Source organism: Chiloscyllium plagiosum, chromosome 26 (genome assembly GCF_004010195.1).
Source record: "Chiloscyllium plagiosum isolate BGI_BamShark_2017 chromosome 26, ASM401019v2, whole genome shotgun sequence".
NCBI classification, from domain to species: Eukaryota; Metazoa; Chordata; class Chondrichthyes; order Orectolobiformes; family Hemiscylliidae; genus Chiloscyllium; species Chiloscyllium plagiosum.
This window is the reverse complement of record NC_057735.1, coordinates 11703178-11716699: the sequence shown is the minus strand read 5'-3', so window position 1 is coordinate 11716699 and position 13522 is coordinate 11703178. Positions and strand designations below refer to the sequence as shown.

The 13522-nt window shown below is 40.6% G+C and overlaps 1 protein-coding gene across 1 annotated transcript in view; it reads left to right on the top strand.

The window, feature by feature from the left end:
* The first annotated feature begins 262 nt into the window (after positions 1-262).
* LOC122563089 (glutathione S-transferase Mu 1-like) overlaps positions 263-13522 on the top strand; it is a 29135-nt gene continuing 15875 nt past the window's right edge. The window contains exons 1-5 of the mRNA XM_043716502.1: positions 263-407; positions 4321-4396; positions 5501-5565; positions 7300-7381; positions 9293-9393. Of these exons, the coding sequence (XP_043572437.1) occupies positions 372-407; positions 4321-4396; positions 5501-5565; positions 7300-7381; positions 9293-9393 (360 nt within the window). The 5' untranslated portion in view covers positions 263-371. The remainder of the gene's footprint in view (positions 408-4320; positions 4397-5500; positions 5566-7299; positions 7382-9292; positions 9394-13522) is intronic.

Genomic DNA, 13522 nt, shown 5'->3' with positions numbered 1-13522 from the left:
TTACATGTATTACTGATGATTTTATTTGCTTTCCCTCTGGGTCTGAAGAAATTAATTTTTAAATGGGGATGAAATTGGAAGCAATGACTGCACAATTCAAGAGAATAAGAGTTTTGTTTAACCAACCGCTTTCTCCTTTAATGCCCACATTAAAATATACGTTAACTTAAAGGCTGTGAATGAAAGCATTTCTAATCAAACCGGAACAAGTGATAAACTGGAGGCACACTGTGACTCAGCCGGATATATATATAAAGCAGTGTGGGTGGAAGAGGGGAGGGATTGAAGCTCGGTGAGCGTGTGTTTCAGACTTGGCCTGCACTGAGGGCTGCTGGAGCTGATCCTCCTTGTGTGAAGTTGGGAGCACGGACATGGCAGTGACACTCGGTTACTGGGATATCCGCGGGGTAAGGGAGCAGACGGGAAAGCTAGCCCGGCCGCAGGATCCCAGCTCCAGGGGCTACTCGCTGCATTTTCGCGGTGCCTGGAGCTCCGGGCACATTTCATCGTTGGGCCCTTCTCCAGATTAGCAAGAAAACCGAGCGCGGGCTCTGGGACGGTGCCCAAGTCGGGCTTTGTGTTTTCTGCAATCTCATTAATCGGGAGGTGGGGAATTGCACTTTCGTGCAGAATTTACACGAATCCAGTCCAATTGTATTTTGCGTCATTCTCTCTCCATTTTCAAATTTAAGAGCATTAGATGTTCCGCTACTCCGAGCAATCGGGAAGTGCTGAAGAAACTCAGCAGGTCAGGCATTCGGCATGAAGAGAAAAACAGAGTTAAAGTTTAGAGTCCAGTTACAAAAGGTCATCCTTTATCACGAGGCTCTAACTCTGTTTCTCTCCCCATGGAGAATGACTGACCTGCTGAGTTTCTCCAGCACTTTGTGTGTGTGTGTGTGTGTGTTTTGTTTCAGATTTCCAGTACACACAGTACCTGTTTTATATTTTAGAGGTTATAAAATGGCGATTATTCCCCCACTCTGGAATTCCTTTCCCCGTGTAGCTCGTGAAGAACCAGAAAAAGCGGCAAACACACAAAGGGCCAGTTGGTAAAGCTCCAATTACTGTTTCTGATGTCAACTCAGCAAAGTGCAACTGCAGCATTATTGTACTAGAGCCCTCTTACAAAGGGCAGAATATAACTTTCCGATAATTATGCGGTACTGAAATGACAAAATAACAAAAGCAGCAATCCAAAAGGATGGTAATAAATACATTGTTTACAAGATATTTAAGTTTGATGAAGGCTATTCAGCCTATCTTAATTAATTGTTAGTGCTAACGTTATACTTTATTCAACTTTCCTTTTTATCAGATTTGCTTTAATTCCAAACATGCCTTTGCTACATTCTTCACTCTATTCAAGATTTGATACAAAGAATATTTCATTTCCAGATATTTCTTTGACAGTTCACTTGGCTGCATTGATATTTCATCTTCTGAAATTTAGAGTTTACAGTTTGTTTATTTTGTGATAACTGTGTAACATTTTTGCAGAACTAGGATTTATCCTGTTTGCTTTTGCTGTGAATATTACTAATGTATCTCTAACTTGTTGGCATTAAACTGAGTGCTCGGTTTTAAATCTGTAACCTTTTAAACAGAGGTACGGAATTCTGTGTGCTTTGTATTGCAATGTATCCATCTTCTTTGGAAAACATTCGTCAAGTTTACAATAACCAAGTAGAAACATCTTGTGGTGCCAACTGTGAGGACTTGGCAGGATGTAAATCTGGAATTTTGATCATCAGGCCATATGATCTAACCAAAGCCATCTTCTGTCTGTGTGTGTGACACACACACAAAGAAATAATTTTCACCCATAATAACAATGACTTTTGCATTGTAATTAAAGGTAAACCTGGCGAAAGTTTGTACTGCAGATGAATAGATAAATGCCCCAGTAACCACACAAATGTATATATTAGGTAGTCCAGTAGTTACAATGGTGGGGGTCAGTTAACTGAATAGCTAGTCTGCAATGCAGAGTAACGCTAGTGTAAGTTCAATTGCTGCGCCAGCTGAGTCAAGATGAGTGGTTCTGGAAAAGCACAGCTGGTCAGGCAGCATCTGAGGAGCAGGAAAAGCCCTTTATCAGGAATGAGGCTGGGAGCCTTGGGGGTGGAGACATAATTAGGAGGGGGTGTGAGGCTGGGGGAGAAGGCAGCTGAGAGTGCCATAGTTGGATGGAGGTGGGGTAAAGATAATAGGGTGGAGCGGACAGGTGGGAAGGAAGATTGTGACATGGGACAGGTCATGAGGACAGTGGGCAATTGGAACTGGGGTAAGGTGGGGTGGAGGGAAACTCGTGAAATTCACATTGATGCCGTGGGGTTGAAGGGTTCTGAGGCAGATCTAAGGGTAAACTTGCCAGAGCCCCTCAAGACTGGAGGGCTACTCTCTCAGTAAATAGGGAGAGAGTGGTTTAACTTGAGGGTCACCACTCCTTGCGTACAGAGAGAGCTTGAGAAGGAGAGTCCTTCATGGTAACCTCAGCTGGCGCAGCAATTGAATTTACACTAGTGTAACTCTGCATTGCAGACTAGCTGTTCAGTTAACTGACCCACAGCATTGTAACTACTGGACTAGCTAATATATACATTTGTGTGGTTACTGGGGCATTCATCTTTCTTGGGGATAGTTCTTCAATGACCAGTGTGAAATGGCTATTTCTTCCTCAACCTGCAAGGATCTTGCCATGACTCATCTCTAACAGATCAAGAGTTGTGCTGACACCCTTTTTATTTCAGTTCATCTTTTAAACTGTACCAGTACTGGTTAGTCATTTTAAAACCAGGAACTGCTGGTTAAAATTTGATTAAAGGCAAAATACTGTGGATGCTGCAAATCTGAAACACACCCAGAGAATGCTGGGAAATTAAGCAAGTCTGGCAACCTTTTCAAGAGAAAAACAGTTAATATTCTGTCTGGGCTGTTAGCGCCTGCTGAATTTCTCCAGCATTCTGTGTTTGTGGTTGGTAATGCTTAGCAGGTCTGGGAGCGTTTATGGAAAGTGAAACAGGTAACTTTTCAACTACTAGACAAAAAAAGCACTGCAGATTCTGGAAATTTTTTTTTATTAGCTATTCCAGTAGTTAACATTTAACTCTGTGTATTCTTTTCACAGATGCTGAGTGAAAAAGTATGGTGCTGGAAAAGCACAGCCGGTCAGGCAGCATCTGAGGAGCAGGAGAGTCGATGTTTTGAGCATGAGCTCTTTGTCAGGAATGTGGAGCATCATTTCCACAGATGCTGCCAGACCTGCTGAGTCTTTCCAGCAATTTCTGCATTTAACTCTTCAGCTTTCCTTCAGAACTGGACACATCTTTGAGGGCTTTTTTGTGTTTAAATATTATCTCATTCTGTCTCCATAGGTACTTTTTTTTTAACGTGCTGAGTTTTTGTGATTGTCAGGATTTTGCTTTTTATTCTGGTTGGAGGCATCATAGTTCCAAATACAAACTGTGCCCCCATAGGGTTTGACTCAAAACATTTAGATTAGATTACTTACAGTGTGGAAACAGGCCCAACAAGTCCACACCGACCACTTTTTTTTTGCTTTTTCCAAGTCAGCTGGTTTTCCCTTCTTAAAATTTAACCTGTTGATTTTATTTTAGATGTCTAGCTCTTTGCCTTACACTCCAACAACATGTACAGGTTTGTTCTGTATTGAGAGATATTTGCCCCATGCCTCCACCATGGCCTTTTCCTGAATCTGTCCGCACTTGTTCTGTGGTTTAGCTGTGTGCTTTAGGATACTGGTATTTGGCCAGGTGTACCAGTAATATAAATGGAGATTGTTGGGGATTCTACGTGTTGCATTCAAGAGATTAACATTCTCTCACCCCATTTCCCACCCACGAGAAATAGTTTTGAATTGAATCTCCCTATTGCTAAAATAGACCTGGAGAGGCTCCACAAATACAACCTTGACCTCTGCTGCCAGAGGTGTAATCTGCTTAAATCACATTCACAATTACATGTGTTAAGAAGCCAGTTGATTTTTGAAACCCAATGCAGCAATGATTCCTCTTAATTTGTCTCAAAGCATACTCAGCCATTTCGGACTGTTTCTCTCTCCGCAGATGCTACCAGACCTGCTGAGTCTCTCCAGAATTTTTTTATTTCTCTTCAGTTGTCTTTTTGATACAATTTCAATTGCTTCGAGCAATTCTGTATAATGTGACTTTGTGCATTGCAAATGATTGGAAAATCTTTTAGAAGCAGTGACTTTAGGAACCCATGATGGATCATTATTGTTTTACTTGACTATGTTAATGACACTAAGATCTCTCTCTGATTTAAATCTTTATGTAGTTGGCCCAGCCAATTCGCTTGCTTTTGGAATATACTGGAACAGCATATGAAGACAAGTTATATTCATGTGGAGAAGGTAATTTTTGTCTGTTTGTGAAGTTATATGAAATTTCTGGTTATTCAGGGCTCGTGTGGAATACAGTGTGCATTATGTAAATATGCTCAAAGTAGTTGGGAAAATGTTTTGAGACTATTGGATAAGATAGGTTTATTTGTGCTGGGATTTGGAATATCAAGAGACAACTTGATTACAGTACAAGACCTTGAGGGGTCTTGACAGGGTGGATATGGGAAGGTTTTTCCCCCTTGTGGGAGAACCCAAAATCGGACTGAATGGGAGAGCAGGCTTGAAGGGCAAAGTGGTCTATTCCTCTTCCTAGTTTTATGCCTGTTGAATTAAAGTGGGAGATAATGTGATTTGGGATTGCCCAAGGTTGTTTGAACCACCTGCTGTTGGCATGTCCCAGCTGTTGTATTCCAGTTGTTTTTGGTCTTTGCCAACTTATACAAAGAGCCAATCAACTGACTTCCATTGCATTGAAAATGTGTAGAAACAGAGATACCATTGTTGCTCAGACTTGGACTGCATTCGGGCTTGGGATAATAAGTGGGAAGTATGTCCCTTCTGGTCCTTTCACCACAGTCTGCGTTTGGCTCAACTCTACTTTTTTCCTGTCCAAGAGCCATCTCACTTGATTTTTCTGAAAGACCAAAAGTCTGTCTATTCCAGCCTTAAATATGTTTGACAAATTTAGCATTAAGATCTGTGGGGTTGATAATTTCAAATGCTATCATAAAACTGTTACATTCACAACCTTATTTTGCAGTGGTTTGCCCAACTCCAGGTCACTTTGCAACATTTGATAAAGAAACTAATTATCCTGACATATTAAAATGACCTTTGATACCATAAAAATGTTACTGTGTTGCCATAACTATGTGCAGCGTGTTGCTACTGTTTCTAACTTGCTTGTTTTTACTGTATGGAGGAGAGGAAATTATGTTATTTCTTGTTTCCTGATAACATTAGGCATGAACTGAGATACAATCTGAACTGTTTTAGTCCATCTATTTTCCTTGGGGGTTTAGGAATTGAGTATTCGGGTTAGGTATTTGTGCAATTTTAGCTTATGAATAAATCAATGTGTTGGTGTTTCCTAAATATGTTCAAATTTTCCAGCTCCCAATTATGACAAAACGTGCTGGTTTGATGTGAAATACACGCTTGGACTAGATTTCCCAAATGTAAGTGTTGACACAATCTCTGATTTTGCCCTTTCTTGGGGAAAATTGTTGTAAAACTGAAAATAGGGAATTGTAATTTTTTTTTTAACTCTTGTGATTGTCCAAGCTTTTTAATCCTTCTTCTTTCAAAGGATGTGGTTATCACTTATTGCCCACAGGGCAGTTAAAAGTTGATCTCTTTGCTGTGCATCTGCTGTTCATATTTGAGCCAAAGCACAGGATGGCAGATTTCCGTCCCTAAAGGATACTAATAAACCAGATGGGTGTTTTTTTTGTTTTACACAACAATCAGCATTGGTTGCCATTAAGCTAGCTTTAATTCCATATTTTTATTTAGTTCAAACTTCACCATTTACTATAATGAGATTCTAACCAACGCCCCTGGACATTGGCTTGTGCTTCTGGGTGGCTGATCATAGAAACAGACCCTTCAGTCCACATATCCTAGATAACTCCAGTTTCATTTGGCCCATATCCCTGTAAATATTTCCTATTCATATACCCATCCAGGTGCCTTTTAAAATGTTGTAATTGTATCAGCCTCCACCACTTCCTCTGAAGCTAATTCCATACACACACCACCCTCTGTGTGAAAAGGTTGCCCCTTCAGTCCCTTCTAAGTCTTTCCCCTCTGACCTTAAACCTACAGCCTCTAGTTTTGGACTCTCGCCCCAGGGAAAAGACCATGCTTGCCCTATCCATATTCCTCATTTTATAAACCTATACAAGGTCACCCTTCTGACTCCGATGCTCCAGGGAAAATAGCCCCAGCCTGTTCAGTCTCTTCACTAAAAGAATGCAGTTGCTATCCTTCTTTGTTTCATCAGATTTGGATTGCTGATATTTCTATCCTCTTTTTTTTACAAGGAATCATCAGTCTCCAATTCTGTTTAAGATGTGCTTACCTTATCTCCTTACTGAAAGATTTGAAATACCAGCGAATGCTGAATACTTTGAAAATAACATCAATACTAATTAAAAAATATTACTGGTATCTTGTTCATTCACACTTTTTAAGCAACTGAGCTGTAGAAACATCAAGATTTTTAAGAAAATTCATAAATAGCTGGTTGATCTCATTATAAATGGTGTTTCAATTCCCAGTCACTGAATAGTATCTGCTGGGTTTGTGGTAAATAATTTTTCAGAGTTTTTCAGGTACAGCATCCACGTGTCAAAGGGATCAATACAATAATTAATAGTTGTTTGATATTGCTTTTAAGTTTGGGTGGAACAGTGACTCAGTGGTTAGCACTGCTGCCTCGCAGCACCAGGGTCCCAGGTTCGATTCCAGCCTCGGGCGTCTGTCTGTGTGGAGTTTGCACATTCTCCCCATGTCTGCGTGGGTTTCCTCCGGGTGCTCCGGTTTCCTCCCACAGTCCCAAAGATGTGCGGGTCAGATGAATTGGCCATGCTAAATTGCCCATAGTGTTAGGTGCATTCTTCAGAGGGAAATGGGTCTGGGTGGGTTACTCTTCAGAGGGTCAGTGTGGACTGGTTGGGCTGAAGGGCCTGTTTCCACACTACAGGGAATCTAACCTAATCTAATCTAAATTTGCCTGCACAATAATATGGATTTGCAAATGAATTTATTTAAACAAACAACCTGTTCAAAGATCCCAAGGATTAGCCCTAGTAAAATGCTGATTATAATAGCGGAAATCTTTGGTTTTATCTTTCGCTAATTGCATCCGTGTTTAAAATCTATGATTGTGTAAAATCTCTCTCTTTCAGCTCCCATACTTAATTAGTGGGGATGTGAAAATTACCCAGAGCAATGCCATCATGCGTTATATTGCAAGGAAACATAATCTTGGTAAGTTTGCTTTGACCAATGGTTCCAAACCTGGGTCTTTTTCTTTGCAGCTTGGCAAAATTTGGTTTGTGTTCCTGTACAATTAAGCTTGTAGCATGCACAGAGACATCGCTCCTTTTAAAATGTGGTCTGCATTTGTGATTTGTAATTTTTTTCTTCCAAAGCTATTTGACTTGTACAATTAATTTTAGCCTAAACTAAGTTATTTTCAATCTCATTTTAATTTAATATTTTGTAAATATCCAAGAACTGCAGTAATATTTTAATAATTCTCTTAACCCTTCCAATGCAAAGTTTATAATCATTCCTTATTAGATGTTCAAGTTACGCTCTCTCAACTGTAAGTGGAACAACTTTTGAGTTGTAGGTTTCCAAGCAGATCAATATTTAAAACCAGAGATAGGTTATTTTTCCTGTACATTTCCTGCTCTGATAAACTAATGTACAAGTTGTAATACTGTAGTCTAAGTGTACAGTACTGTGTATTCCTAGCTGATGTAACTTTCAGAATCGATTATATTCAAAAGAAATACTGCATTAATGCCAGATGATTTTGCTGCCATCCAAAATAACAGCAAATGTTTAGTGACTTTGACTAAAAATATTGGTTCTTTCAGCTGAATTTTAATTTCAGGTGAAGCTATTGCACTGTGGACTTCTTGAAAATACAATAACAAGGATGCAAGTCGGGCTTTTAACTTATTTTTTTCTCTTCCCCATCTGCTAGGTTAGGTGTTTTTTGACTCTCTTTTCTGTTTCCATCTGAAACCTGTTTAAACTAGAAAGTAATATGTATTGTAATCGCCCTCAGGACACGCTTGTCAAATTACAGTCTGATAATATTACTTGAAACAAAAAGGCATTCTTCTGAATTTTTTAAAACTTCATTCATGGGATGTTGGTGTCACTAGTTAGGCAATTCCCCATAGTAATTGTATGCAGCAGGCAGTGAATTAAATTTGCAACATGGAAACTCGCTGCTTTCTAAGTTGAGTTTTCTCTTTGTGGAGCGTGTTTGGTAGGAATGGTAGCTGAATACTGAAGAGGTGAGTGGCCATTTACAGGTCATTTAACATTCAAAACTCACCCGCAGTTGGGAACTTGCACTGTGTAGTGAGATTCTCATCACTTTTTGCTTGTGAAAATCTGAAATTGATGCAAAGTGCTCCTGACATTGGGATGGATCTCTCATGTTTCCTGATGCTGCCACCATCTCATTTGGGCCCCTATACAATGCCACTCATTAACGCTAAACGATACTATAAAGAGGTTACTGCATTCAATTTTGGTCTCCCTGCTGTAGGAAGGATGTTGTGAAACTTGAAAGGGCTTAGAGAAGATTTACAAGGATGTTGCCAGGGTTGGAGGATTTGAGCTGGGGCTGTTTTTCCCTGGAGTGTTGGATACTGAGTGGTGACCTTGTAGAAGTTTATAAAATCATGAGGGGCATGGATAGGATAAATAGACAAAGTCTCTTCCCTGGGGTGGGGAGTCCAGAACTAAAGGGCATAGGTTTAGGGTGAGGGAGGCAAGATTTAAAAGGGACCTAAGGAGTAACCTTTCCATGCAGAGGGTGGTGTGTGTATGGAATGAGCTGCCAGAGGAAGTGTTGGAGGCTGGTACAATTACAACGTTTTAAAAGGCATCTGGATGGGTAATTGATTAGGAAGGGTTTGGAGGGATATGAGCAAAGTGCTGGCAAATGGGACGGGATTAGGTTAGGCTATCTGGTTGGCATGGACAAATTGGACCGAAGGGTCTGTTTCTGTGCTGTACATCTGACTGTAAATGCCCACTCTCCTACTGTATTCTGGTATTTGATTGTGTCCTGTTACCTGCTGTAGATTTGTCAATGTTTCATTGCTTTCTATTTGCACTCGGATGAATCTGTGTTTGACCTTCTGCTCGTAGTGGGTGAGACAGAGGATGAAAAGATCCGTGTTGATATGTTGGAGAACCAGTCGATGGATTTCCGCATGGGCTTTGTCCGACTTGCCTACAACCCTGATTTTGTGAGTTGTTATTTCATCAATCAATTACTAAATTTTGCATCTGATTTTTAGTAGATGTACAGTGGGATTGATCTCTTGAGTGTATTGGTTTCAGATGGTGTTGTGCTGATCTTGAATTTGATTACATCGGCGAAATGGCACAAAAATCAGACCATTTGTCCTAGCCACCTCTTTGCCAGTATTAATGTTCCACTTGTAACTCCCCGTATCTTTTATCATCTAAGTTGACTTACCATAGTCAATTAGTCCCTCCAGCTGGACTGCTTGTCTGTTTACCCTTTAAATGTGTCCATACAATTCACTTCAACCAATCACTGTGCTTGTGATTCAGACAAAGAAGTTTCTATTGCGTTTCTTGGTAACTATCTTCTTGTGTGTTAAGACCACAAGACATAGGAGTGGAAGTAAGGCCATTCGGCCCATCGAGTCCACTCCGCCATTCAATCATGGCTGATGGGCATTTCAACCAGCTTCCTCATTTCCCCTCCCCCCACCTTGTCTCAGTCAACACCCAGACCAACCAACCCAACCACCCCATAGCCCAACACTTCAACTCCCCCTCCCACTCCACCAAGGAAATGCAGGTCCTTGGACGACTCCATTGCCAGACCATGGCAACACTACGGTTGGAGGAAGAGCGCCTCATCTTCTGCCTGGGAACCCTCCAACCACAAGGGATGAACTCCGATTTCTCCAGCTTCCTCATTTCCCCTCCTCCCCCCACCTTGTCTCAGTCAAGTCCTCACTTTCTCCTCTGGGCATTTCAACTCCACTTACCCACATTCTCCCCGTTGCCCTTAATTCCTTGTGACATCAAGAATTTATCAATCTCTGCCTTGAAGACATTTAATGTCCCAGCCTCCACTGCACTCCGCGGCAATGAATTCCACAGGGCCTTCCACTCTCTAGCTGAAGAAATGTCTTCGCATTTCTGTTCTGAATTGACCCCCTCTAATTCTAAGGCTGTGCCCACGGGTCCTAGTCTCCTCGCCTAATGGAAACAATTTCTTAGCGTCCACCCTTTCCAAGCCATGTATTATCTTATAAGTTTCTCCCCTTAACCTTCTAAACTCCAATGAATACAATCCCAGGATCCTCAGCTGTTCCTTGTATGTTAGACCTACCATTCCAGGGGAAAGTGAGGTCTGCAGATGCTGGAGATCAGAGATGGAAATGTGTTGCTGGAAAAGCGCAGCAATGGGGCCTAACCAGAGCTTTATAAAGTCTCAGTAGCACATCGCTGCTTTTATATTCCAACATTGCATTCGCCTTCTTAATCACGGACTCAACCTGCATGTTTACCTTTTAGAGAATCCTCGACTAGCACTCCCAGATCCCTTCGTACTTTGGCTTTATGAATTTTCTCACCGTTCAGAAGGTAGTCCATGCTTGTGTTCTTTTTTTTTTTCAAAGTGCATTTGCTCACATTGAATTCCATCAGCCATTTCCTGGACTACTCTCCCAAACTGTCTAGATCCTTCTGCAGCCTCCCCACTTCCTCAGTACTATCTGCCTGTCCACCTAACTTCGTATCATCGGCAAACTTCGCTAGAATGCCCCCAGTCCCTTCATCCAGATCATTAATATATAAAGTGAACAGCTGCGGCCCCAACACTGAACCCTGTGGGACACCGCCTGTCACTGGCTGCCATTCCGAAAAAGAACCTCTTATCCCAACTCTCTGCCTTCTGCCAGTCAGCCAATCCTCAATCCATACCAGTAACTCACCTCGAACACCCTCCCCTTACTCAGCAGCCTCCCGTGTGGCACCTTATCAAAGGCCTTGACCTTTTGGATGTACAGTTCCCCATGAAAGGGAATATTCTTTGTATCAATTTCAGTTTTAGAGATCTACATTCGGTCATCTCTTAATGCAAGTGGATAATACAGAAGACAAATGAAATCAAAGGGTAAAAGTAGTGAGGTCTTGCTGAAGATGTGCAAGGTACTAGTCAGAACACAAATGGAATACTGTGAACTGTATTCCCCTTGTATAAGGAAAGATGCCTTTTTATTATTGTGTAATGTGGTGACCAGGACTGTATACTGTACTCTTGATGTTATCAAATGAACAATCCATGTAAGTTTAGCTGAGTTTTGAATTCTATTCTTCAAGAAATAACACCTCGTGGTCAGTTTGCTCTTTCTCTGCAGCTTGCTAACCTACAGTATAATTTCCTACTTAACAATAGATTTGGACTTTGAGATTATTTGATCCTTAGCCCCGCACCAAGCTGAGATAAGTAATCTCCCATTTATCTGTGTTAAACTTCTTTTGAGGTTGGTTTGCCCATTCTGCTAGTTATTCATGTCCTTCAGGAGTTTTTATTTTGCTGTCCCCCTCGGTATTGACTGTGCTGCCTCCCAAAGGAAAACAACTTGGTGTCATCCACAATTTTAGAAATTGCGATTTTCATTTCAAGTGTAAATCATTATTGAAAAAGGTGAAAAGTAACTGATGTTTGTGGAACATCACTTTGCACCTTTGCCTCTTCGCCATCCTTTTGCACCCACTCTCTCTGCTTTATTCCTCCATGCCAACTGACTAATTTAACCTTTCTCTCTGATCTTTGATTCAAAAACACAGGTATTTACATATACTGCATTATCACTGTCTAATCTTTCTTTTACTCCCTTTTTTTTTAATGTGGTCAAGCTAGCTTTCCATTTTGAAATCTTTGCCTATTTGTTATTATGTCTTTTATTTCTAACCATCCTTCTATTCTCTCCTTCAGTAAAAATTCCATTTATTAGCGTGTAAGTTTTGTACAATTCTTTTGGCAAGTGTTCTTTCCACATTCTTAATGCAATAATCATCATGGGTTCTGGATGTAAGTTTGCTCGCTGAGCTCAACTTAAATCCAGAATCTCAACCTGAGCTACAAATCTTCTCAACTTGCTAATCATCTTGAGTCTCTGCTATTATAATAGTCACTACCTAAACATCACGTTGGGGTTTTAGCTCACTAATTTTCAGCCAGCAGAGGGTGCTGTTGATTCAGGTTTGTATATTTTAACTCTGACCAATTCACTTCAAATTGATGAGTGAATGCAATCCATCATGCAGGAGAGAAAGTTGTTTCATCTTCAGTTTTGCACAGTCTAGAAATATTTTATTTTAACCATCTCAAGTGGCTGTCCCTTAATTTTGAAATTGAGGAAGAGCTATATTTAAAAGATGTAGTTTGTGGTATCTCGGGATGAGGAATGTAAGGCTGCTTTCGCAACATAGAAGTGACTAATTCACATTTTTTACGAAAATTGCACAACTAGGGAAAGGACAAAGAAATGGACCTAACTCCACTAGAAGGACCGAATGGACAGTCTTTGACTGAGTTATCACACCAATAAATGGACAGCATAGATAAACAACACACAGACAAATAAAACACAACTTAGCTTCATTTGTTTTATTTCACAAAGGAAAGTATCTATGTATAAAACAATTTAAAAGATTACACAAGGCACCTAGTGATATTATTGCAGACTATTAATCCAGAATTCAGCTAATGTGCTGGGAACCTGGGTTTGAATCCTGATATGGGAGATGGTGAAATTTGAATTCAATAAAAAATCTGGAAACAAGAATTTGTGTCCATGCTGGCTCAGACTCATTGACTTGTCCCAAATGACTGGCTCCTTGGCCAATGTGTTTTTTTTTTTTAAAGAAAAACTAGCTGTTATGATACATGGTCCATCCAGATTTGAAAGTCTGTTTGGCCAATGACTACAGTTATTTGGAAACTCAATGATTTAGCCAAATGAGCTGTGCTAGATTCTCCAGTCTCTTCTTGCCCATATTGGGGACTTCTCTCAGGGTCCTATCATCATTGAGCGTTGTTTCCTCTTTAATTTTCAGACATGGCTGGTGCCTGTATAAGGTAAGGTTGGTGACCATTGATTGTTTCTCCTCAGCTCCATCCCCCGCCTCTTTGCCCCTGTAGAGTGCACACAAGTGACTGGGCCGTTCCTCAGGATCTCTCCTCTATTTCAAACCTACAATTCACTAGAACTAACCACTCTGAATGACATGGACTCGTGTTTGTCATCAGATGGTTACAGTATAATTTGTTTTGGTTGCAGGATGAATTTTTTTGCATAACAGAATGAAAATTCTTTGTAAAATCCA